This window comes from Triturus cristatus, chromosome 4_1, assembly GCF_964204655.1.
Source record: "Triturus cristatus chromosome 4_1, aTriCri1.1, whole genome shotgun sequence".
Classification (NCBI taxonomy): Eukaryota; Metazoa; Chordata; class Amphibia; order Caudata; family Salamandridae; genus Triturus; species Triturus cristatus.
Window position 1 is genome coordinate 249,830,109 of NC_140585.1, and position 27,412 is coordinate 249,857,520.

At 43.7% G+C, this 27,412-nt stretch overlaps 1 protein-coding gene across 1 annotated transcript in view; it reads right to left on the reverse strand.

Moving 5' to 3' along the window:
* LOC146854207 (solute carrier family 23 member 1-like) overlaps positions 1-27,412 on the reverse strand; it is a 379,286-nt gene that overhangs the window by 204,530 nt on the left and 147,344 nt on the right. Inside the window, exons 2-3 of the mRNA XM_085651987.1 lie at positions 22,927-23,094; positions 20,462-20,619 (exon numbers count right to left, since the gene is read on the reverse strand). Of these exons, the coding sequence (XP_085508113.1) occupies positions 20,462-20,619; positions 22,927-23,094 (326 nt within the window). The remainder of the gene's footprint in view (positions 1-20,461; positions 20,620-22,926; positions 23,095-27,412) is intronic.

Genomic DNA, 27,412 nt, shown 5'->3' on the forward strand with positions numbered 1-27,412 from the left:
CCCAATTTGCTTAATTCCCTTTTGGTCCCATGCGGCCATAACTGTGTCTGAGAAAATTTCTGAGGGAAAAGACTTGTTGTTATATAATTTGATGTATCTGTTGAATCTGCCAAGTCCCATCTTTTTCAGGAAAGCATTCCATATTTTAATAGCCGCAGCGAGAGTCCTAAACTGTTTCCTTCTGAGGTACCCAAGATCAGTATAGTATAAGAAACAGTTTTCTGTCTCCTGTCCCAACACAATTGCATAAACATCTGTAGATGAGAAAGTAATTTTCTGCAGGATCCCCCCTCCTCCAATTAAACCCTGCATATATTGAAGGGCGGTTGCCAAATAGTATAATCTAAAATCAGGAGCTCCCCACCCTCCTCTTTCTCTAGGTAAGGACATAAATCTATAGGCTCTACGCGTTTTTCCATGCGCCCATATAAACCTATTTAAGATACCTTCCAGTATATTAAACCATTTAGCTTCGAAAAATAATGGAATTGCTCTAAATAAATAAAGAAACTTTGGTAAAATCATCATTTTCACCACATTGGTAGAGCCTACTAAAGAAAGATGTAGATTGTTAACTCTGTCTAAATCTGTTTTTACTTTGGCTAGTAGAGGAGTCATATTAACCTCAACGAGAGCATCAAGATTTGCTACTATTACTATACCTAAATACATGGCTGAAATAACCACCCTGGGATCGGCACTAGAGGTATATTTATTCCTAACTATCTGGGTCTTAGATTTATTCAAACTGTATCCCGAAAATTGCCCAAAAATGGTAGCTTCCCGTTCAACCTCTATGATAGCCAAATCTGGGTCGGGGGTGAGTATAGCCACATCGTCGGCATATGCCAAAATTTTAACTGTACGGCCATTCAGAGCCATTGGGGAAATCCCACTATTTCTCTCCAACCTTCGTATTAGGGGCTCCAGAAATAACGCAAATAAGAGAGGGGATGAAGGACAACCCTGTCTCGTTCCCCTAAAATTTTTTACTGCATCTGAGTGTCCTCTATTCACTCTAATTTTAGCTGTTGGTCCTTTATATAGGGCTTGGATAGCTGTTATGAAACCTTTCCCTATGCCGCTCCACCTCAAGACTGCCCAAAGGTATTCCCAGGCGACCCTATCAAAGGCCTTTTCAGCATCTAAGAACAACGCTGTGATAGGGTCACCCAGGGTTCCTGCGGCGTCAAACATTGTAATAACCGTCCTTACATGCTGAGTAGTTCCCTTACCTGGTATAAAGCCATGTTGTGATGGGCTTTCAAGCTGCTCTATATTCCCTGCAAGCCTCTTTGCCAGCATTTTCGAATACATTTTTACATCAGAATTCATAAGGGTAATAGGTCTATATGAGCCGGGGAGTGTCGGGGATTTCCCTTTTTTTGGAATAACTATAATATCTGCCCCCCTCCAAGACTCCGGAGGAGAACCACCCCGTTGTGTATTTAGCATAATATCAAACATATCAACCAGCAGAATATTCTGAAACAATTTATAAAATTCCACCGGAATTTGATCTGGCCCAGCCGCTTTCCCCGAGGGAAGACTCTCCAAGGCACCCCTAAGTTCATCCAAATGAAAGGGGGCGTCCAACAACTCTCTATCATCTAACACTAAGGAAGGAGCCAAAATGTCGCTAAGGTACCTATCTACCTCTATTGAGCCCCTCACTTCATCCAAAGAATAAAGCTTGGTGTAAAAATTCCGAAAAACTTCCCTAATGAGATCAGGATCCATAACTAAGTTACCCTGGGTATCTTGAATCTCCTTGATATCAGCAGTGGCTGTACGCTGCCTAGTTCTGACAGCGAGAATATGTCCAACTCTCTCACTTAACTCATAGGCATCTCGTTTATGTGTCAGATACTTCTCAGCGGCTTTCGAGATGATACCCTCTGTAGCATCTCCTTTAAGGGTAACTATACTAAGTATATAAGGCTCAAGTGGGAGATCCTGCGTTATAGCTATGGCAAGATTTTCTTCTGCTGCAAGTAACCTAAGCCTTATATCTTCCAGATGTCTTCTTTCCCTTTTCCGTCTTGCCAATACATTACTCAACGTCTCCCCCCTAACCCCAGCTTTAAAAAAATCCCAGACCGCGCCAGGGGAAGCAGTACCTCTATTAATTTCCCCAAAAATTTTTATCCAACATTCCATATGTTTCTGATAAGCCTCATCCTTTAATAGAATACGCTCGAAGGTCCACTGGGTTTTCCTAACATTTACCTGTGTAATATTTAGTGTTAAAACGAGAGGACTATGGTCTGAAATAATTCTGGGTTGTTTTTCTATTTTTGAATGAGGGATTAAAGAATTAGAGATTAAAAAATAATCCAGCCTGACCAGTGTTTTATGTGGGGCGGAGAAGACGGTGCTGCCATCTATAGAGGGATGCAACTTGATCCACGGGTCCCCAAGGGAATTATGTTGAACCATAGCGGCAAGGGCTCTGTATGACTTCTTCTTCCTCCCTAGGTACTTTCCCCCTGGTTCTACAAAGGAGCTTTTTGGGTCATGAATATTGAAATCCCCGCAACATATAATAGGTTCCGGCCACTGCGGCAGTTCCATATCCATAAACTGCCAAACATCAGGGTCATCTTCCGTGGATCCATATATTGTGACTAGTGTAAACCGTGTCCCTTTAAAACATACTTCCACAATGACCCACCTACCCCATTGATCCTCCTTTTTCCTATGTACAACTATGTGGAAATGTGGATTTTCCTGATCAGTTATGTCCCCTATCTTGGACCCCAACGATTCTATGTGCATGTCACAAGTACATGTGTGTTCCCTCCAGTTCCAGTTTCCAAGACGCAAACATATGTGTGTCTACCGTCGACATGTTCTCTGTCAGATCCGCCATCAATGGGCTGGATATTCAATTCCTAAGTATGAAAAGCCACCGACTTTATATGGCTAAGGTACTCCATTTTTACAGTTCAGGCAAGTAGGCCCGATTCTTTCCTCAAAGCCTTTCCCTGCTCTCTGTCTCTGACAGTTTCAGCTTGAGCTCGCATCTGTATCCATGAACTTTGTCCTACTCCCTGTGCAGCTAACGGTGCCTGCCTCGGCCAGTTTTCGCCTGCCTGCCAAGAAGCTGTATTTCACCTTCGAATTATCTATTTTGCTCTTCAGCCGATGCATTCCTGTCTAGTGATTTAGGTAAACATTTCCTTTAGCTCACAAGCAAAGGACTCAGCCTTTCCGTCCTCCTGCAAGTGATTCATAGCCCTGTTGCCATGGAAAGTTTTCTGCCCCTCGCTTCTCATATAGACACTTAGACGCTTGTACACGCACATACAGTTAGTATAGAATAGATTCTGTCCGAGAGTCCTTCCTTGTGGATAACATAGTTCTCTAAACATAGGATGTTAGATATGATTTGGGATTAGGTTGACATGACCCCCTAGACTTCTCGTCTCCACATGTAGAGCTAAATGTCAAGTCCCCTTCACCCCCTAGTTGCACGTCAATCACACGTCATGCTGCTGCGCACGCATCCATGTTAAGTATTATCGTATAGATCCACCTATGTAAGATAATGAGAGCCAATCATGTTTCTTTTTGCTCCTTATTACGCCTAGTTTCAATTACGTATCACTATGTTAATTTATCTTATCAATTGTTACGCCTTTTTGCACTTGTTTCATTGTAAATGTATGACCTATAAAAGTTACTTCTTGTCAATAAAGTATTGTACTTCACTTCCTGAACCCTCGTGGTGACGGAACCTGAAGGCCGCGACTCGAGTCGGCCATTTTGGATGGAATAAAGCCCATTTAGAAACCTCTTATACCACGGATTCTGCCTCTTGTTATTCTGAGCTATTTTACTTTATTTTTAAAGATTCCGTATGAAATTCAGTTTCGGTAAAAAGAATATTTACCACATAATGGCGCCCGAACAGGGACACTTTCTCATCTCACGCGCCGGCGGTGCGTTGCAGGCCCGGTCTCCTGCCACAGCTGGACGGACCATAAACGCGTACCAGCAGGATTTCCTGTAAGCTCCCTCCGGTCAAGCGGGGGCGACTGAGGCTGCGATCAACCCAGACGAGGCGGTGAGAAGTGCGAAGTATCCCGACCAGAGCCTAGCTGAGAGAGCAAGATCCGAGGTATACAGAAGCCCACCAGGTTTTTCGAAATCCCGATGACCAGAGGATCCGCTATCCGCAGTTATCGAGTCCTGTCCATTCTCTGAGGCCTTCCGTTTCAAGGAGCTACTCGGTGAGTACCATCGCCGAGGAGGCGTGTTGACGCGCACATAGGTTGTGCCGGTCAAGACGGATTTGGGTACACAAATCCGGTCGGCACTGTTTAGCAGTGTATATGTACTGTTTAGCAGTATATCAAGTAGTCCGAAGTATTCAGTTATTGTCAAGAATTCAGCGTGGTGATTAGTTAGGCAGACTGTCATCATTGTCGGTTATTGTTAAAATGTTTAATGTTTAATGTTTAAAGTGTTCAAATGTCTTGCATATTGTGGTATGAATGATTGTTCTTTGTTTGCTGTTCATTATTGTGTTTTTCGTATTAAGTGAATTCAAGAGTAAGTATCAGATCAGTTGTCAATATGCCGCTCTTCTCGAAGTTAAGACAGATTACTACCAGAAAAGGGGTGCTTGAAGAAGCAGTTCCTATTCCTCCTAGGGACACTCCAGGGCATTTTATGTACCACAAGCATGGCTTAGATGCCATATTGTTTCTTGATCTATGGGTAGATTATACCAAGGGATTGCCGGAAAGTCAAAGGTGGCCCGCAGCGGGAACCTGGGATGCAGAGTGCATCATGAAAGTGGAGGAAGAGTTATGGAAAAGAAAGGTCAGACAGTCACAGAAAGACGCTGTTGAGTTATGGCGTAAAGAATCTCATAGACGTACAGAAAAAGCACGTAGACAAGAAGAGAGGAGTAAAGAAAGTTCAAATAAAGTTCAAGAAGATCTATTAATTGAGGAAGGTATCCGAGTGAAGTCAGAACAAGTAAATAGACAAAGAAATGCTCTTATGAATGGTATGTATCCCCTTCTAACCGAAGGACTACCAAAGGCTGTTCCAGGGATGCCAAAAGACTTGCCACCCCCGTTATTTCCAATTAAGGTACATCAAAAAGGGCATCCCAGAACCGCAGAAGATGTTTTTCTTTCCTCATATCTAGACGACACAGCTCCCGAGTATACTAACGCCACACTACATAGACCGTCTGGCGGAGGGGTTCAACGTCAGGATCAGGTATCCGACCCCGTGCAACAGCAAGTCCCGATACAAGCTTCGGCAAGCACATCTGTCCCCGCAGTCGATTCTACAGTGGTATCGACACCCATAGTTGCTGTGTCACGTTCAACGAACCCATTCACACCCGATGCCCCAGATGGGGCCACGGGAGGTGCTAGCAATACCTTTACACCACCCAGAATAAATAAACTTGTCTTTCAAGAATCAGCGCATTCACGTACACCTAAATTCGTAAGTGAACGTACGCTTAAGGAACTCCTTGTAAATTGTAGATATGACCCGGTGGTTGGTAAAGAGGACGAAATGGTCCTGGCATCATTACGCATCAGGCGAGCCGCAGAGTATTTAGCAAGGTTACCAGGAATGACTACGCATCTAGATAACATATACCATTTTGTTCAAACAGGACGAGATCCAGGATGTATTAACAGAGCTATGGAATTCCAGAAAGTAGAGATACAGGGGGAACTGTTACGTTTCCTCATAAACTGTGTGATCAGAAATCAAGACCGTCCGGGGGTAGACCCGAATGCAATGCTTATTCTTACAAGATGGAGCCAGAATATATCAGAAGGGAGACACGATAAGCAAAATTGTATAATAGCCATGTGCCGAAAAATCCGTAGAGAAATAGAGCGTATTCATGAAGAAAGATTGGGAACAGACGAGTTCGAGCAAGATGAAGTGTCCGAATCAGGGAATTCCGCAAGACAGTCAGAGACCATAGCCTATGTAGGCAGAGGAAGATCCTGTGATAATGCTAGATGTTTTTCTGATCCCATACACTCTGTATGCCCAAATAATAGCAGAACGTATCCGACGCCTGTAATAAATCTGAAGTCTCCTGAACATTTGTTTCAAGCCGCAGATAAAATACTGCGAGAACGAAGGGGTTACCACCTCCTCGATTCCATGGATGAGCAAGAATTAGCCAGATCAGCTGTTCACTGGATTGACAGTCCTGAAAAATACGGTGATGAGACCGTAGCACACACGTTTTTTAATCTCAGTGCAGATGAACAACGTTTAGCTGGAATCTATATGATTCAGCAACTCCTTATATTATATAAGAGCCAACATGCTGACCCTGGTCCTTTACCTGATATATTAACGGAACTACTCACGAACAGATGGAGAGGTTCTAGTAACAAGCTAATTAAAGAGATATTAGTGTCACGTAAACAGTATGTCCTTTTTGTAAATCCGGATTCTCTCTCGCTGCCCCACAGAGAAAGAACGCCGTACTATATGGATAGACAAAATCCTTTACGAGAAGTGCACCCAATAAAAGGCGAAGACAATGAGTTTCACCGTGTATTTGTTTACACACCCATATCAAAAATGGAATTATTAGAAATGAAGAAAGTAGTACCTAGTCATGACAAAGACCCAGCGGGTTTCCACCGAGAAATTAAAGACATGTTACTAATGGGAGAGTACACCTTTCCTGATATTATGACGATATTAAAGGTGCTTTTGCCTGCTGGCATCTATGAAAAACTGAAAGAAAAAGAGTGGGAAGTGGGAGACCAAAAGATAGACTGGACAGCATTAGCAGAGGAAGAAAGGGCCCGAACTGCAGGTTCAGGGCTCGGGGATAAAGTTAAACTGTTACCAGGTTTACTAGTACAGGTACTGCCACGTCTATTAACTACAAAAAAGGAAGATTGGGGTGCAATCACAGCCTGCAAACAAAAGCAAGATGAAGACACAAGCGATTATTATGCTCGATTTGAAAAATGTTTTGGTATAAACAGTGGTATAAAAGCAAGTAGTGACTCATATCCACATTTATTTGTGACAAAATTAGTGGAAAATGCATTGCCTCCAGTGAAGAATAGAATATTGAAATTCGAGAGTACCTGGCAAAGTAACACTCCGTCACAAATGCTACAAATGTTACAGTATCATCACAATAGAATTAGGGATGAACAAGAACACGAGCATAGACGCATGAAGGATACAAAAATGAAAATGCTAGTTTCTCAGACAGTACCAGCAGAGGGTCACAAAAAGGGTGTGACACATTCTGGTGATTCTACAGCTCCTGTAAGAGGAACCTGCAATTACTGTAAACAACTAGGCCATTATGTACACGATTGTCCAGTCCTGAAACGTAATATAGCTACAGGTATTGCAAAAGAGAGACCACGATTAGTTAGACAAGATCAGAATGAACAAGGAGCTATGCAGCATGGACAGTCCATGCCAGTTCAGCAACAGTCCATGCCAGTTCAGCAACAGTCCATGCCAGCCTCACAGCAGCCCATACAGTTTGTGCCAGCTGCACCACCGTTGCCTGCTACTGCCACACAAACCACAACACGACAAATGTATCAGACTGCACAATATGAATATCCTGAGTATCAGCGTTACGCATGAACAAGCCTAGAGAGGGAAGTTGACTTACCGCTCATCGAGATTCCTGTAGATCAAGAAGGACCGTATGTACATAGTGAATTGTTAGGTCAAGATAGAAAATTCTTACTCGATACAGGGGCAAGTCGAACAACTATAAAACGTAGTGAAGTTCCAGGGGCACCCCTCTCAGGCTCTCAAAATGTTTCCCTTGGTTTTTCAGGAAAACCTATTGTTAATGAAGTATCACAGCCTCTCCCACTTACGATAGGACCTTTGACACGAACTACAGATTTATTGCTTACTAAATCATGCCCAGAAAATCTGTTAGGAATTAAAACTCTGAAAGCACTAGGAGCCATAATATGTTGTTCTCCGGAAGGAGTAAGGTTGTTTCTACGTGATTTTAAAGGTCACTATGTGTCTAGGGACATGGATCCCCGACTACAGACTTTACCAGTACATCTATGGGCACAAGGCCCTACGGATGTTGGCTGCATGAACATTACACCATACCGAGTCACATTGAAAGCAGGAGTGGTACTACCACGAATGCGACAATACAAGTTACCACATGATGCTGTAGTGGCTTTGCTGAAAATCATTGATGAGCTAATTGCCCAGGGAGTAGTTGTAGAAACAGACTCCAATGTATGTAATTCACCGATAATTCCGATTCTTAAACGAACTGATCCTACTGCCCCACCAGTATACCGATTGGTTATTGATTTGCGTGAACTAAACAAGTGCATTGTACCACAATTTCCTGTGGTCCCTGATATATCATCATTATTGACAGCAATTGATTCCGAAGCAACATTCTTTACTGTAATTGATCTCAAGAATGCCTTTTTCAGCGTCCCAATAGATCCGGAAAGCCAATATTTGTTCGGATTCAGTTTAAATGGGCGCAGCTTTAAATTCTCACGCGCTCCCCAAGGATTCACAGAAAGCCCCAGCATCTACAGCCAAGCACTGAAACGAGAACTTGACAGTATCCACATGCCAGTCAATACTGCACTGCTTCAATATGTCGATGATCTGCTGATCACCGCGAGAAGCGAACCTGAATGTGAAAAGGCTTCTCTGACAGTTTTACATTTTCTAGCCGACAAGGGGCACAAGGTGTCTCCTTCTAAGCTGCAATTCTGTGTCCAGCGAGTTATTTATCTTGGTCACTCGCTGTCCAAGGAGGGAAGGCAGCTTACACCAGATCGCATCCAGTTAATTGCTAACATGTCAATACCCCAGACACAAAAGGAAGTGCGGGCTGTTATAGGCCTCACTTCATATTGTAGGCAGTGGATCCCTCAGTACGCATTTCTAGCAAAACCACTCATTCAGCTAACCACACAGGAGGCAGCCACATCGACTGTTCTCCCTTGGACTCAGGAACATACACAAGCTTTTGAAAGCCTAAAGGAAGCTTTATGTCAAGCACCTGTTTTAGCAACACCATGTTATAGCAAACATTTTACACTTTTTGTTACAGAACGTGAAGGTACTGCCTTGTCAGTACTCACTCAGGATCAAGCAGGATCACGCAAGCCATGTGCTTATTTTTCCAGTACATTAGATCCCGTAGCTCAGGCTTTGCCTGCATGCCTGAAATCAGTGGCGGCGACAGCTTTAGCAATCAGACAAAGCGATGCCATAGTATTAGGACATCCATTGACAGTACAAGTACCACATGCAGTAGAGGTTCTTGTGAACCGAACACAAACACAACACTTGACCATAGCAAGACTTACCGGTTATGAACTGACATTGTTTCAACCACACATAGAGATCCGACGGTGTAATACATTGAATCCTGCTACACTATTACCTGTAATTGGAACAGACCCACTAGCTCATGATTGTGTTGAAATCATTGAAATAAAGACGAAACCTAGACAAGACTTGACAGACGTTCCATTGTTAGATCCAGACCTGACGTTGTATGTAGACGGATCGTGCATGAGAACAAGTACAGGAGATTTAGTGGCCGCGTATGCAGTCACAACAGACACTGAAGTTATTGAGACAAATTGTATAGATACTTTGTCAGCCCAAGCAGCAGAACTTATTGCTCTAACACAAGCCTGTATTCAAGCCACAAATAAGAAAGTTAATGTATACACTGACTCACGTTATGCATTCGGAGTTGTACACGACTTCGGCGTACTGTGGCGAGAGAGAGGTTATTTAACCTCCCATGGTGCCCACATTCAGCACGGACCCCTCATTCATGCCTTGTTAGACGCAATACATCTACCTACTGCTATATCGATTATGAAATGTAAAGCACACACGAAGGTTACTGATATCATTTCTCAAGGCAATGATTTAGCTGACAGAACAGCTAAACAGACTGCTCAGAATCGCACATTAGACATGACAAAGCCAATAGTTCAGACACCAACACAGTGTATGACAATTAAGGATCCCGCACTTGACGTAATTGACATACAGACACATGCTACTGCAGAAGAATTAAAGAAATGGACTGAACTAGGAGGGATCCAGACAGATCAGGGATGGATGACGAAGGAGAAATCTGTATGGTTTCTTCCTGACTCTATGGTCCAAGCCATTATAGCTACAATTCACAGCCCGGCGCATTTAGGAGAAAAAGCTATGCTAGATAGCATTCAACACATTTGGTTCAATAAACATTTACGAGCAGCAGCTAAACAAAAGGTCCGTACCTGTATGATATGTTGTCAGTTCAACCCGGGAAAAAGTGTTCCCGTAGAACAGGGTGGATTCCAGACTCCTGATCATCCTTTTGAAGTGCTCCAAATGGATTATATCCAGATGGAACGATGTCGAGGATTCAAATATGTTCTTGTAGTTGTCTGCGCTCTCTCCCGATGGACTGAGGCGTACCCAGTATCAGATTACACGGCCCCGACTACTGCCAAACAGTTAGTTCGAGAATTCTTCCCACGGTACGGGCTACCACGTGTTGTATATTCAGATAACGGCCAGCCTTTCTCATCCGAATTAATGAAACATGTCTCACTTTTGTTGGGATATCAGTGGAAGTTCCACTGTGTCCGACACCCCGAGGCAGCAGGTCTCGTGGAACGACATAATCAAATTTTGAAAATCAGATTGTCTAAAATATGTAAGGAGAAAGGTGTTGACTGGATAGTAGCCTTACCAGTTGCACTATTTTACATAAGAATGGTAGCACACTCTCGAACAGGGCTATCCCCGTATGAGGTGATCTTCGGAAGGCCACCAAATATGTGGGGGACGCCTGTACCACGTAAAATAACTGATGTTAATTGTAATATGCTGACAGATTACCTGGCTTCCTTGATGTCTGCACTACAATCTTGTCGTTCACAGGTAGCTGCAGCTTTTCCTGACAACACTGAGGTGAAACCCCATGACGTTGCTCCGGGGGATCTGGTGTTTGTGAGGAATTTCGATCGGAAAACGCAATTGGAGCCCAGGTGGAAAACACCGAAGCTAGTCCTGCTGACCACAAGAACAGCCGTGAAAGTGGAGGGCCGCAAAGGATGGATACATTCCAGTCACGTTAAGAAATTTCATGGACTATCCTCGGATATAGACACTGTGCCCTGCACTCCCTCACAGACTGATTCAAAACTTCCCTTTGTTGAAAGGAATGACTCTCAGAACTATAAATTAAAACTTAGGCCCAAACAGTCGAGCAATTTGATTGTTTAAGTCCTCTCCAAGGTGAAGCGGTTGAATTGTCTCTGACATGTATCCCTTGGACCTGAGTAGAGAAAATACCAGAGAAATGTTGAAACGACAGGCGTATTGTAAATCACTGCGTAGCTACTGTGTGAGGACATTATTAATTCTGTTTTTATTGAGTGTTTTAATAATCATTACGAGTGTGATTTTGCACATATATCATCCTATTTCTAGACATGTTTATAATATTACTGCTGAACATTCTTTTAGTGACCTACCGCCACATGAATTATCTTATAGACTTGCGCTGCGCAATAACACCTTCATTAGTATGTTACATCATTCCCATCAGACTAGTAATGCCACCAATTGTTGGGTGTGTGGCCGACTCCCTCCCTATCAGAATAACAAAGGAGTTCTGCCTTTCTTTCCACATCCGTTCACACACAATGGCTCCTGTGGAGCATGGTTTAGTTTACTAAATTCCATAGACCCAGACACAGCAGTTTATCAACAACATTGGATATGGGGAAATCTGAATCTAGTTTTATTCAAAGTCTGTCACCCTAATAAGGAGGGTCACCCCAGTAGAACAGGAACTGATTTAGAAAATGAAGTGTATAAATTAGGTAATTTTACGCCTAACCTCATGATTTTGAACGTCAAATCCGAAGTTGAATTAATTCTGCCCACTATGTCAGTATTTCCAGTTAAGGGTGAATTATGTGTGAGAAAAGTTGGTTCCATACACATGGGCCATAGCAAATGCGTTACTACAGTAGAATATAGTGATCAAGGGAAATCTTCATTTAGAGCTTCTCGCCATTCTTACTTTATATGTGGTCAGACGGCATATATGCGTCTGCCTCTAGATTGGGATGGTACCTGTTACATAGCATTCCTTTTGCCACCTGTTTTCCTAGCTCCCCCTGATTATTATCGAAATGTTCATTTAGTACACAAAAGAGAGCGTAGAGATCTCCCAGTTGTCGATTATACTGAGACGGCATGGGACAAGTATGTAGATTTCAATAAAGGTATCTTCCCCTATATAGGTACAATATCAAATAGTAAGCTGATACGCAGACTCACCAAGACTCTTGAAGCTGTAGTAAACGAGACTATAACCGCCCTAGGCAATCTGACAGAGGAACAATCAGTGATGAGAATTGTTGTTCTCCAGAATCGTCTTGTCCTTGACGTCATCCTGGCCGATAGGGGCGGAGCTTGCAGGGTCATCGGATCCAGCTGCTGCATATTCATACCAGAAAATTCGCCATCTGTATATAAAGCTATAACACGCCTTCATAAGATTGTAAGCCAGATACACGAGAATACAGGCACTTGGACGTGGTCCGGGTGGTTTTGGAGTGTGATATCAGCCTGGGGATGGAGAGTTCTATCCTTCCTAGGTATTGGCCTTCTTATGCTCTTCAGTTGTTGTTTATGCCTGCAATGTGGACCAGCGATTTGTGGTCTGTGTGCCACATCATGCATTCCATATCAAAGTTCTCGTTCAAAATGCCGGAAAAAGAAGGAAGAAGAAATGATGCTCCATGAGCAAATCGATGGAATAATGAAGATTGATATCTCTTGAAGGGCAAGTAGGGGACAAGGAGGGAATGTGGAAATGTGGATTTTCCTGATCAGTTATGTCCCCTATCTTGGACCCCAACGATTCTATGTGCATGTCACAAGTACATGTGTGTTCCCTCCAGTTCCAGTTTCCAAGACGCAAACATATGTGTGTCTACCGTCGACATGTTCTCTGTCAGATCCGCCATCAATGGGCTGGATATTCAATTCCTAAGTATGAAAAGCCACCGACTTTATATGGCTAAGGTACTCCATTTTTACAGTTCAGGCAAGTAGGCCCGATTCTTTCCTCAAAGCCTTTCCCTGCTCTCTGTCTCTGACAGTTTCAGCTTGAGCTCGCATCTGTATCCATGAACTTTGTCCTACTCCCTGTGCAGCTAACGGTGCCTGCCTCGGCCAGTTTTCGCCTGCCTGCCAAGAAGCTGTATTTCACCTTCGAATTATCTATTTTGCTCTTCAGCCGATGCATTCCTGTCTAGTGATTTAGGTAAACATTTCCTTTAGCTCACAAGCAAAGGACTCAGCCTTTCCGTCCTCCTGCAAGTGATTCATAGCCCTGTTGCCATGGAAAGTTTTCTGCCCCTCGCTTCTCATATAGACACTTAGACGCTTGTACACGCACATACAGTTAGTATAGAATAGATTCTGTCCGAGAGTCCTTCCTTGTGGATAACATAGTTCTCTAAACATAGGATGTTAGATATGATTTGGGATTAGGTTGACATGACCCCCTAGACTTCTCGTCTCCACATGTAGAGCTAAATGTCAAGTCCCCTTCACCCCCTAGTTGCACGTCAATCACACGTCATGCTGCTGCGCACGCATCCATGTTAAGTATTATCGTATAGATCCACCTATGTAAGATAATGAGAGCCAATCATGTTTCTTTTTGCTCCTTATTACGCCTAGTTTCAATTACGTATCACTATGTTAATTTATCTTATCAATTGTTACGCCTTTTTGCACTTGTTTCATTGTAAATGTATGACCTATAAAAGTTACTTCTTGTCAATAAAGTATTGTACTTCACTTCCTGAACCCTCGTGGTGACGGAACCTGAAGGCCGCGACTCGAGTCGGCCATTTTGGATGGAATAAAGCCCATTTAGAAACCTCTTATACCACGGATTCTGCCTCTTGTTATTCTGAGCTATTTTACTTTATTTTTAAAGATTCCGTATGAAATTCAGTTTCGGTAAAAAGAATATTTACCACAACTAGATCACTATTTCTCCCTAATATTGCTACCCCCCTCGTTCTAGTCCCTTGATTACTTGCTGCTAATACATCAAATCCTAGCTGTTTCAGAAGATATACCTGCGATACTTCAATATGGGTCTCCTGGAGACAAACCAGATCCAATTGTAAAGATCTCAGCAAACCTGCTACCTTCGCTCTCTTCCTAGGATCATTGATGCCACAAACATTAATTGAGGGCAATCTTGCAAGGCATTAAAGGATATCAGAGAAATTCCTACTCATAATCAGCCAGATAGTAGATAGCATAAATTTATAATAACCTACACTCCTTTGATACTGTCTATACCATCTGTATTGTATGTACCATAACACACACAACAGAATAAAAAGAAACAAAATGTGCATTATTAAACCACCAAAATCAAACAATTTTAACCATATTGAAAAATCCCCCACCCACACCCTCTCCCCTCCCACCCCTGGACACCCACCCCCTCGCCCCCCTGTACAGGCAAATAGGTCCATAAGACCTATATGTGGCCGGTTTTGGGCTGCAACAGTCGCACCCCTCTCCCATCTCCCATCTTAGGCTAATATTGAAACCCCCTGAATCCGGGCAAGCTTCTAAAGAAAGCCAAGTGTTTCAGCACCACCTTGGCTTTGAAATAGAAATAACATTCCCTTTACGGATCCTGTTTTTTCAAATCGTCCATAAACTGCTGGGCTTTGATCTCTGAAAAAAACATCGTAACTCTTCCTTTAGTGATTACTTTTAACTTGGCAGGGAACAATAAATAAGCCTCTGAACCTAGCGCCTGAAATTTTGAGATCAACTGCCTCAGCCTCCACCTCCGTTCGACCGTCACATGGCAAAAATCCGGCCTGGCAAAGAAGGTGGTGCCCTCAAATGATCTCTTGCTATCAGGTCTAGCTTTCTCGATTACTTCTTGCCTTAAGAGAAAATTTCCTAGATAAACTAAGATAGCTCGCGGAAAAGCCGCATTGCCTCCACCATCGGCCCCCTGCACTTTTTTGAGGGTTAAAGGGAACCTATGCGCTCTCTGGACTTCCCTGTCCCACTGCCACTGAGACTCCGGGAACGCCCCTTTGAGTAAATTGATCACATAGCGCCTTATGCCCTGCCCTTCCACCCCATCAGCCACACCCAAAATTCTGACATTATTACGCCTTTGGCGATTTTCAAAATCCTCCATTTTCCATTGAAGGTCTTCTGCCACCTTTTGTTGAGCCGATTTAAAGGTTTGCCAATTGCCGAGATCATCTTCAAGCTTACTCGTGCGTTCTTCCACCTCCGTAACTCTGCCCACCAAATCATCATAGAGTTTATTAGTCTTCCTCAGTGAGGATTGTATTTTTTTAGCATCCTGTCTTGCCTTCCGGCTCACGACTCTAGCCTCTGCTTGCATCTGCTTCAGCATATTAAACAAGATATCAAAAGGTGCATTCTGTTTTGGTGACACAGCGGCATCCTCTTCCTGATATATCTGGGAAGTTCCTGAATAGTCCCACAACAGGCCCTTTTCTATGCCTCCCGGTGACCCAGTTTGTTGGCTACTTAGCTTTAGCTGTCTCTTCCTCAAGGTCGAGTCATTCCCTGTACCTATATCCCCCCCAGAGGAACTGGAACCTGAAAATGAGGCCCCCTCCGCTTCATCATCCTCCTCCTCTGAAATCTCCTCACTTGGCTGCGCCGAGTCTGAGTCTTCATTGAGAGAGAAGAATCTCTCTCCTTCACCCGAACCCACCTCGCCCTTTTCAATTGCCTCCTCCTCTCTGCAACCAAGTTGTTTCCCCTTATTTGCTAAACTCACGGAGCTTCCCCATGTAGGCAGGGTTCCTTTGGGGTTTTGGGCGTTCTTGGAGGCTAACAACTCTGCTTCGAGCACCATGATTGCGCCCATCATGTCTGCGTCCACATTCCCCCTCTCACCTGGGGTTACATTTCCTGCCTGAGCCAGTCCCCGCTCAGCGCATACTAGGGGGGAGCCCGTTGCAGAAACCAGGTCCACCTCTGTCTGAAGCATCGCTCGATCCTTAGTCCCAGCAGTGCCATTAGAACGCTGTGCCAGTTGTTGTTGCTGTTGCCTAGCAACCGGAGCGTCCGCGTTTGACGCACCTCCAGCGTCCTCGAGGACGCCTCCAGGATCGCTAGATCCGCCGATGTTTCTACTACCTTCGCTTTGTGGTCGATCGCCTGGTGCCATGGATCGGACGGTGAATACTTCTGACAAGGTAGGCTGCCTGAGTGGGGTCTCCCTAGGTTTTGGTTTAGTTTTGTCAAATCTGTCAACTCTTTCAGTCCTTTCAACATGTTTTGCCAGCGGCTTACTCCTTGTTTCAGCGAGACTGCGTGACTGGCTACCTGGCTCAGTAGCACCGATTATGACATTTCACCCCCCCCCCCCCCGTGTCTCCATCTTCTTGTTTGACTGCGGAGCCGCAGTTTTCCGTATTGCCCCTAGCTCCTTGGCGGCTGATACTGCTTCTTCGTTTGAACCTTTGGGGGGATTTTTACCGGCCTCCGCTTGCACCTTTGCCTTCTCCTTCCCTTTTGCTTTATCATTTTTAGCAGGGAGCTGTGGCATTCTGTGCAGCTGTGTGTATCGTGCCCTTATGCAACCAATAGTACTCCAAAATCTTCCCCAGCTTTCTTTCAGCCAGACCAGCTCTAACAGCATTCTATACCTAAACGCTGTGATGGATAAACGCATCGGTGGACGAATATACAAATCTGGATACCACCTAAATACAAAAGCCATCAGGGGTCCAAAATCCTATTAACCAACTCATCGTCGGTGCCGATTTCATTACTGATGGGAGAGAGGTCAGCAGCGACCGCTCAGCACAGCCCGTCCGCGGCCATCTTGCCCGGCTCTTAGGATTCTGTGCACTTTTTTCCTGCTATCCAGTAGAAAAGTGCTTGTGCTCTCTCCTTCAAACATGGCAAATTTGACCTATACCCAATTGGTACATTTAATTTACTTGTAAGTCACTCCCAAATGCTACAACATGCACACAGGGTCTGTAAATTAAATGCTACTAGTGGGCTGCATCACTCATTGTGCCACCCACTGAAGTAGCATTTTAAAACATGTCTCGGTCTTGCCACTGCCGCCTGTAATGTATGTTTAAACTGCCATTTTGACCTAGCAAAAAAAACCTTTAGCCAGGCCTAAACCTTCATTTCTAATTCTTAGTAGTCACCCTTAAGGTAGGCCCAAAAGGCTCACAGGGCAGAGTGCATGGTATTTGAAAAGTTGCACATGTGTGTTAAAGTTTTTGCATGTCCCGATAGTGAAAAATTCCTGAGGTTGGTTACCCCTATTGTAAGGCCTATCTCTCCCATACACTAACACTGGGTTACCTTGTTTAAATTAATAAGTGCTAACTTGTGTGGTGAACAAAAAAACAATGGATGAAACCCAGATCTTTGTGACTGGGGGTGAATGTTTGCATTGTTCAGCACTGCGTCCATCATTTGTTCCTTTTGCTTTTAACTACAGTTTTGGAGCAGCTAGAGAAATTATGTTTACACTCAAATAAATTGTAATTCAAACAGACAGGGAGGATAGCTTGAGAGGAGCTGTACCCTGGCCTGATAACATTTCAAAGGCCCTTGCCCACACAAAGGAACCTGAAACCAGGCCTGCCCTTGCCCTTGTCTCTCTAGAGTCTAGACAGTTTGGAGTCATACCCAGGAGAAGAGGAAGAACTTTCCAGAACCAGTTTGGGGATTGGAGATTGGTCCGGGAATTGCATTAAAATGTCGATTCCGATGCAGAGCAAGTCGATTTATTAGTCAAGTATGAACACCAAAAAATGTGGTGACTGTAAATACTGTTGGCACATGGAGCATGTCGAGGCTTGTGACGTATTCTGGTAACAGGAGCAATTCAAGTTTGGAAGGTGGCAAAGTGTTACCCAGAGCAATCATGACCAACAGTGGTGTGGTCTGATGACTCTTTCATGGGAAATGCTCATGGAAATATTCTGCAAAAAACGCCTTCAACAAGATTAAAAAGAGCATCTATTCGGTTCAAGGATTACATCCTGCAATCATCTTTTGGTTTTATTTATCTTGGTTGTTTGCTGTTAATTTTGCTAGCAATTGTTTCCAACTTATTTCTATTTTTGTATTTGCTTTTGAAATTTGATTTATTGAAATTTGTGTTGGCCTTTGTATATATTGTTGGGTAAGGGAGATGTGTTATAATCATACTACAGGCACTGTTCCTTTAAATGCTGTAACTAGCGCATGCCAGAAATGCTCACAGTCTACATGGAAGCTTAGCTCCAAAGTAGTCACTTCGAGACTGGGAGCGGAACTGGCTGGCTGGCATCGTTGGTGGTGTTCGTACTTGACTAATGAATCTACTTGAACTGCATCGGACTCGACATTTTAACATAATTCCCTGACCAATCCCCCAACTGGTTCTGGTCAATTCTTCCCCTTCCCCCGGGTTTACTTCAGAGGGTTTTGAAAACGGGGTTTGATAGATATGTCTATATTAGGAGACATTTGGGGCCCAAAATAACTTAAATCCTTCAGCAAACTACAAGAAGAATATAAATTATCAGACACCCAATATTATAAATATTTTTATATGGAGCACACACTACATGAACACTCTCTACACATCCAAGAAATTAAAGGTGAATCCCCTTGGGAAGATTGGGTACAAGTGAGCTCATTGCGCAAACATGGAATATCTCTGGTACACAAAGCCTTAGTTAACAACATACAAGAGTCACTCACTGAACTCAGAGGAATATTGGCCAAGGATATAGGACCACTGGAAGATGAAGATTGGATGGAAGCATGCCAATATCCACGGGTGGGAGGCATTGGAGTAGGGTATAGAATAGTGCAACTTAAGATATTAAACTGGGCATATTACACTAGAGCACAACAATTAAAAGTTCAGAGAGTAAGTGCTTCAGGGGTGTTAGGGGTAGGTACCTTAAAGTATGCTTGACGTGAATACCCTGAAATACAACCTTATTGGAAAGGGGTTAGGAACCAATTTGCAGCACAGTGGTTTTTGAAATACCGGTGGAGACGGCGTGGTTGGCTATATGGCAAGATAGTTACAACAATTTCTAGATCTACTCATTTGGGATATGGCTATGACAGTAGCTAGAAGGGATATTTCAAAAGTGTGGAAGGTGGGGGAAAAGCACCCATCTTTTAGACGGTAGCAAAAATCTAGATTGGTGTGTGAGCGCCGAGAAATGGGTGTATGAGGCACAAGGATGTCCTAAGAAGTTCAAAGAAATCTAGGTCCATGGTAAGAGTACAGAGATCTAATGTACTAGAGGGAGCAAAACTGAATTAAAGGGCTGACAGCCACATGTATCATGCATTTTCCTGGTCGCAAACGGCCTGATTCACAGAATCGTGCCATTTGGGACCAGTAAAATGCATTTTGGTATGATGAATTCCAATTTGTGATTCGGTAACATGCTACCGAATAATAATTTGTAATTGCAAATACATATGATTTGGTATTAGGAAGGAGCGTGTTTAGGACGTCCCTTCCTAATACCGAATTGAAGCAGTATGTAAGAATGTTTTGCGACTGAAATGTGGTTGCAAAACATTCGCATTTTACCACATACTTCAAGTAGGTTGTAACCCATTCGCAAATCGGTAGGGGTCCACAGGGGACCCCATCCCCTTTGGGAATGGTATCGAAATGTTTTTTCAGAGTAGGCAGTGGTCCCACGGACCACTGCCTACTCTAAAAAAAAATGAAATGAAAACTTCAAATTTTTCTTTTTTAACTGAAACCTCTTTTCCTTTAGGAAAACTTGCTGCATTTAAAAACAAATGATTGTTTTATTTAAAAGCAATCACAGACATGGTGGTCTGCTGATTTCAGCAAGCCACCGTCCCCAGGATTTTAGCTATTCCTACTGAGTCGCAAATTGTGACCTACTTCATTAATATTCATGAGGTAGGTCGATTTGTGACCTACTGGGAATTAGTCAATGAAACTCCTGGAGTTTCATACATTAGAATAGCGATTACCTACTTGCGATTTGCAGAAAATCGCAATTAGGTAATCGCAATTTCCAATAATGATACATGTGGCTCTAAGACCCGTAAAAAAAACGATATGATGTATTGCTGTCTGTGCGCTGATATACGTTTTTTTTAAACGTGTAGCTCAAATATGGCTCTGATTTTAAAAAGAAAGTGTTTCATAAATGTATGATTGTTGAATTGCAGTGAATATTCAAAACTAATAAAATATGTTTAAAAAAAAGACTAGATAAATATATACGGGTATGGAAGCACGGCTCATGCATTTGAGAAAATGCCATTGGTTGACTCATTCAATGTTACTGAAGCATTAGGATTGGGAGGTGTCACATCTGTCACTTACCTGACCCCCAAAGTGACTTGAAGTAGGGTGCAGAGTCCAGAAACAAAGAAGGTGGTACTGATGATGTGGCTTTGACTGAGGGGGTCATGCGTCAGGCACAGCTCTTTGGACAAGATCAGCGGTATGGACAAATTGCTGCCCAGTGCAGTTAGGTAGTGCTGTGAAATAGAAATCGGAAATAAAGAAGTGAGGTGGGGACAAGCTACACCGCCAAAGTCAACGCTATGCCAATCCAAATCATTTAGCTATTCCAGTCGAGCACCTCCATTTGGAAGATGCAGCAAAGACAAACGAGTGCCCTACAGTTTAACAAATGAAGTACATTCACTACTCGGAAACAGAGCTACAGGTAGTACTGAGTACTTGAATGTTATGGTTATTGGTTATTGTAAGGGACAAAAAAGTTGCACATGGCCTTGAGAACGTACTAGGGTTATTTGTTACCATAGAAACGAAACACCTTGACCTCAGAAGAACTCAGTGGTGACACATACACTTTCAAGCATGTCCGGGATCTGGCCTAAGTTAAATAGAAGGGTAAAAACAGGTAAATACATTGATAACAGTGCATCTCCTAAATAATGAATGGCTTCATTTGATTTCGACCATATTAGAGTTTGGGGCTGCACTATTAATATTGCAAACAAAAGGAGATGATGGACGTCCATCAATTGTGTGTCTTTTGCTTCTCTCGCCCTAAGTGTGCCGGGTATGCCCAGACATAGGTCCCTGGCTCACTGTGCCACTGGAATCAAGCTATCCTGGCTGATGAGAGGTAAAACCCCGAAACCGGTCCTAGGATGCATGTTTCCAGTCGAGGGAAGACCTGGCTGTCATTTCGGGCTAGACTGTTCCCATGAGGCACAGGATCAAGGCTGATTTTCATATGGCCAGGTCTAAACTGGGGTGGCATGGTGAGCAAAAGAATGATGGATTTAACCCATATCTCTTGACTGGGGATGAATGTTTTGATGTGTTCTGCATTCCGTCCATCAGTTGTGTGTCTTTTGCTTCCTCGCCCTAAGTGCGCCAGGTATGCCCAATCGTGGGTCCCGTGCTCACTGTGCCACTGGAATCAAGCTATCCTGGCTGATGAGGGGTGAACCCCCGAAACCAGTCCTAGGATGCTTGTTTCCGGTCCAGGAAGGACGTGGCTTGGCAGTTCGGGCTGGACTGTTCCCATAAGGCACAGGGTCAAGACTGATCTGCATATGGCCAGGTCTAAACTGGGGTGGCATGGTGAGCAAAAGAATGATGAATTTAACCCAGATCTCTTGACAGGGGGGTGAATGTTTTGATTTGTTCTGCATTCCATCCATCAATTGTGTGTCTTTTGAACAATTAATATTGTCTCATACTTCGAGAACTTCTGGAGGGGAAGCTATCTGCTAGGAGTTGGTGCAACCAGCGAAATGTACTAAACACAGGCCCCAGTATTTAAGTAATGTAACAGAGTTGCTTCACGGTGCAAAGAAGATAGCTGACCAGATCACTTTGGCTCCTCCACTGCTTTAACATCTTCAAGATGCTTAAAAAAAATTCCAATGTTTCCCAATGGACGCTAGGAAACCATTCTCATGCATGCCCTCATTACTAGTAGGTTAGTTTTCGGATTTGCTCCTTCTATAGACATCCCTTCCCACCTTCTTAAGAGGCTGCTGGTATTTCAGAACGTGACTGCCAGGCTAGAATTGAACCTTTCCCACCACACCACTGAATCCAGCCACCTGCACACTCTCGGCTGGCTCCTCATCCACAATTATGGTGTGTCCTCTGTCACACCTATAGGGCACTCTAAAACTTAGGCCCCCTTTATTTCAACAACATAATCTCCACAATCCATCTAGACAGCTAAAGCTTGCTTCTTTCTTACTTGAATACTCCCCTGATCTTTGCACCAGATCATGGAGATGTTCTTTCTCATACCTTGCCCCTACTGCCTGGAACAAACTTTCCCTTCCCATTTGCGCCGCCAGCACCTTACTCGTGTTCAGAAATAATCTCAAAATGTAGATGTCCTCTGCCTTCTCTAGGCTTCCCTAATCAATGCAACCCCTCAGATTTGCACCAGGATACCCTTGTGTGGTATCCGCATGCTATAAATTCAAATAGCATAAAAACCATTGCAGGACTAACTAGACCCAACCTATTTAACTTGTGTCCAAATGGTTCTCATAACAACACCTAGAACATGTGAAACGCCACAACCACTCACCAGTTTTAGTGCATGCAAAATGTTATCTTTCTACACTACCCTTTTATATGATTCCAGAATTTCCATGGAGATACTCAAAGTGCATTTTGTACCAATTCGACTAGTACTTCTTGTATATGCAGCATGTTTGATATTCCCTTTCTCTCACTTATTATCTTACTGAATGGAGTTGAAGCTGTGCACAATACCCTGGTATGCACTCCCATGTACATGGCTCATGCTGGCTTCCTGCTGTCCTTTCCTGCCTCACCTGAATGCCAAGGAAGATGCACAAGTGCCATGGTGGTATTTCGGTCACTCCGTATAACATCTTGTTGTGGCTGGCATCTTGGTGTGAGCCTTTGTTGTCCTTTTCATTCAGCTCAGTGCCATTGTCACTGCAGTCTATGACCACACAGTTATGGGTTCCATCCTCAATCTAGAATGAAAAAAAGTGGAAACTCTATTAGAAAGTGGTTAAGCTTGGTGGAATGAAAATACATCTGTATCAATGGATTTCTTAGATCCATTATTCATGTAACAGGAACAACCACCTTTGTTGGAAACAAAGGGAAGAAGCCTGATAGACCTTCTAGATGAGTCAAAATATGGTGATTATAATAATAGGAGACTTAAGGTATTGCCTCTACTGACACATTGAATACAGAGTCATCTAATCCCCGAAGGCTTACAGGATCACTCATCATTCACACACCAATGAAGGACAGAAAGCTTACATCAACATTTTATGTATTTCAGTAAAGTCTTAACCCTCGAAACTCACTTTGACTGCAAAAAAGCTACAAATACCCCACCTTTGATCAAATAAGCACCTCTTTCAAAGCCAACTTTAAGTAGACTTGCAAAGGGTACTTGATCAATGTTTGAACCATCCTTCCAATCAGTAACCGAGGAGTATGACTTGTTACTAGCAGGTAATACAACACCCCTCAGCTCTGTAAACATCTTATAGCTTTATAGTCCAACGTAATGGGCTATATCGGCCATTAAAGGATCTGAGCCGAAGGACATCGTAAGTCTTAAAGACTGGATAGTATTGTGACTCATGATTCATTGATACATGCTTAGGCAATTCAGAAATGTCTTCAAGTAATACTACTGTCACCTGTAATTACTTCAGAGCTCTATGTTCTACCTCTAGACTATGGCATACCATATGTATGTCGATATTTGTACGTCTTGATTGCGGAGTCTAATAAAATCCTAAGCACTTAAACAGTCAAATTATAGAGGTTGTCAATTAAAAGGTTGATTTTAAAGTTCCAGTTACTTCTGGGGCAAGGTTCCAGCATATCGAGAGGAACGCCTTTATGAGGCATCAACTAAGGATGAAGAGTCGCTTATCAGCTTGCTACTCCAGATTACTCAAGACATAAGGTCTCTCGTTGGTGATTCGGTTAGCGCCTCTTCAGAACGATTTTCTCACTGTCAGCAAAAGTGAGGAAATCTCTAAAACATGCAGGAAATCTCAAATGATGGAACTTGCACATTTGTTATTTGCTTGGTACATTCAGAAACAGAACCTCTCAGCTAATCTATGCCATTTCCAGCAAGGAAATAAAAAAGCCTGTGAGCAGAATCCGGTCTCATAGGTAGCATAGGAAATCAAATTGTTATAGCAAAGTGTACCATACAATGTGTTACCTTTCGTACTAACCTCTATCCAGTAGGCACGATAATCAAAATAATTAACTTTACAGCGCTAAATATATCTGTTAAAACATGCATGTATAAGTAACAAGCATTTGCAATGCAATAGGTCTCGCATTTGGAAGAGTTAGAGCTATTGTCATTGTAAATGATAATGTATTTTATCTATGTATGTGTTTGCCTTTGGAACCTTATAAGTGTTTAGATACGCAGCACATTATCCATAACTTCTACACACATCCACAGATGCGGAGGTGCACTGTAGAGGGAGTGTTCCTTCACATACTGGAGCAGACGGTGCCTGCTCAGTGTACAAAGATGTCTCTTTAAAGAGGCTGCAATGGCACCAATTCACCGATAGATGTCCCTTCTGAAATCTCCCTAAAAGGCGTGCTGCAGCAAACAGGGTTTTGTATGTTAAAAAGAGGCTGCAATGGCACCAATCCACCGATAGATGTCCCTTCTGAAAGCTCCCTAAAAGGCGTGCTGCAGCAAACAGGGTTGTGTATGTTAATGTGAAGGTGGTGACACCAGGATGCGGGTCACTGCCACTTAAGCTCTTATGTACCTGAGTGCTTTTGACATGCTGCTTACACCTTAACGAAGAACCAGTCAAGTGTATACAAAACATACAGAATTGGGTCCCTCCTTTGCCCGGACACTGATGTGCCTCCGGGCTGCTGAGTGTCTCAACACAAACAAATGAGTTCTGACCTGCGACCTGTCTAGTTATCCTGGTGAGTGCTTTGACTGCAGTGTTATCCTTTTTCTTCAGGGTGCGGAGGCTTAAGGAGGGGGTTCTATTAATCTTCACGTGTTTTTTCTGCGGATAGAGAAATGCTGGTGCAGTCTCATTAAAAGCATGCAGAGAAGCGATTGGACTCACCCATTAAAAGTAAAACAGAAATATAGAACAGTGCTGCAACTGTCCCATTAAATGCTATGCCAGGAAGCACTAGCACTGGTTAATTAGGAGCACTGGCACATGGTGAGAACTGGTATTGCTGTCCTGACCTGCTGAAAGTATTGAGACCTTCTTTACCAAGCGCAGATATCTGTACACCAGTCCGGTGTTGTGGCATATGTATGCACAGTAGTCCTGCCCACTTCAGGCGAGTGCAAAGCGCTCTGCTCCACATCGCAATACATTAATAAAAAATGCAGATTACACGCTGCGCGAGGTTCCTGGACCAGAGGTGTCTGCGTGTTGCAGGGAGGCGCGGGTCTTATGAAGCCCTAAAGATGGACCACCAGAGGCTGCGATGCCCATACAGAAGGTGGGGCCATCTCGCGCTGTGCCAGGAGCTGAACAAGTTGACCTAAAAATAATGCAAGATCACAAACACAACCTGAAAAAAAACTTGTTACATGTTAAACAATTAGCCAACATGCTCTGCTTATTATATAAAACAAGGAAAGATAGCTGACAGGGTTAATGTGCCCACCGTAGTTTGTGTTATTTGAAAGTACTATGCCCCGCTGTTTGTTTAGCATATTAATACGCTTTCCGTGGAGCCAGCGCCTAGGGGGCTGGCAGGGTGTAGGGTCGCTAACAGGAAGAGAATGGGCTGCAAATTGGGGAGTCCCGCAAATGTAATATTTACTGCAAGGAGCTAAATTTTCTGGTTGTAGCGGGTTTTGTTATAATGTGTTTGCTATATTTTGTGATGCATTGCAAGCGCATATAAAAAAATAGCTCAACGGTTAACATACCCACCACAGTCTCTGTAATGTAAAAGTACCATGCCCCAGTGTACCCTAGCTAGTGACTGGCCTTGTGGCACTATGTACAAATTGATAACAACAGTCTCTGCAGGTTGAGAGGAAAACATGGCGGCCAGCGAGTAGCGGCCGCGGGAGAGCCCTTAGAACATCTGTGGTTTTTGAATATGGAAATCGAGTGAAATCGCCTCATTTTCTTCCGAATCAACAGGAATATGCGGTTCGTATTCTAAAAACACTGCCGTACCTGTATTTGGCTGTTTCTTCCATGGCATGGTGAGGGATGTGGTGAGAGGCGGCTCGGTGCGAGCTGAATCGGTCATCCAGCAGTACGGCGACGGAGCGGGTGTGTGGCAGAGTGGCCCTGGAGCTGCGCAGGGGAAGAGGCGCGGCGGCAAGGATTCCCTTCCGGTGGGTAGGACGTCGAGGATACTTCAGTACCGAGGCAGCCACCGAGAACTTCTCCCAAAAGGAGCCGTCAGCCGAGAGCGTTTTTTCATTAGATGGCAGGCAGAGACGGGTCTTCTGTGAGAGGAGTGAGAAAGGGGCGCCTGTTCAGGTGGATTACATCGGCACTGCTTCTAATAAAGGTAGGATAAAGGTGGTAAGTGGGAGTGCGCCTGTGACAGGGGCTTCGAGGTACACGCTCCGGAGCCTCGAAAAGAGGGATAACCGGCTGGTGCATGAACAGTTATACCCCGGGGAGTTTTTTGTGAAAGAAGAGAAGGGGGAGAAGGGGAAGGAGGGGGAGAAGGTAGAGAAAGATGGGGAGAGGGGTGTAAGGGTTCTGAATCCTCATACGTTACAGTTAAGAAACCGATACCCTCTGAACCCAAGACTAAGTATAACAAGCATTGGCCGCACGCGCGCCTCGCGCTTAAAGTAAAAAAAAGACAAGCCCGGCGGAGCGTGGCGCGTGCGCCCGGCGGAGCGTGGCGCGCGCGCTTGGGGGCGCGGACCCTTTGAAGTGCTCTCAAAAAGCGGAGTGCATGGCGGCACAAAGCGTGTGATTGTGCGCGTGCTAGCAATACAATCCGCTTTTTGGGAGCACTTTTAAAAGCCCCTATAGTCTCGCTTTGCGATCGCTCACGCGATAGCAAGGCGAGACCTAAAAACTAAATGTCACCAGTTCATTGGATCATGGAACTCATATAAACAAATACATGATTACAAATACATGAATATTAAATGGAACTTTTGTGTTAAAAACAAGGTGCCAGTTTTGTACAAACAGTCCCTGTAACATGGAAGATGTCAATCAGAGGCTTCATCCCTCCTCTGTTGGCAAAAAAATAGATATTAACAAGCATTTGCAATGCAATCAGTCTCGGCTTTGGAACCTTGTAAGTGTTTAGCCAGAGCTA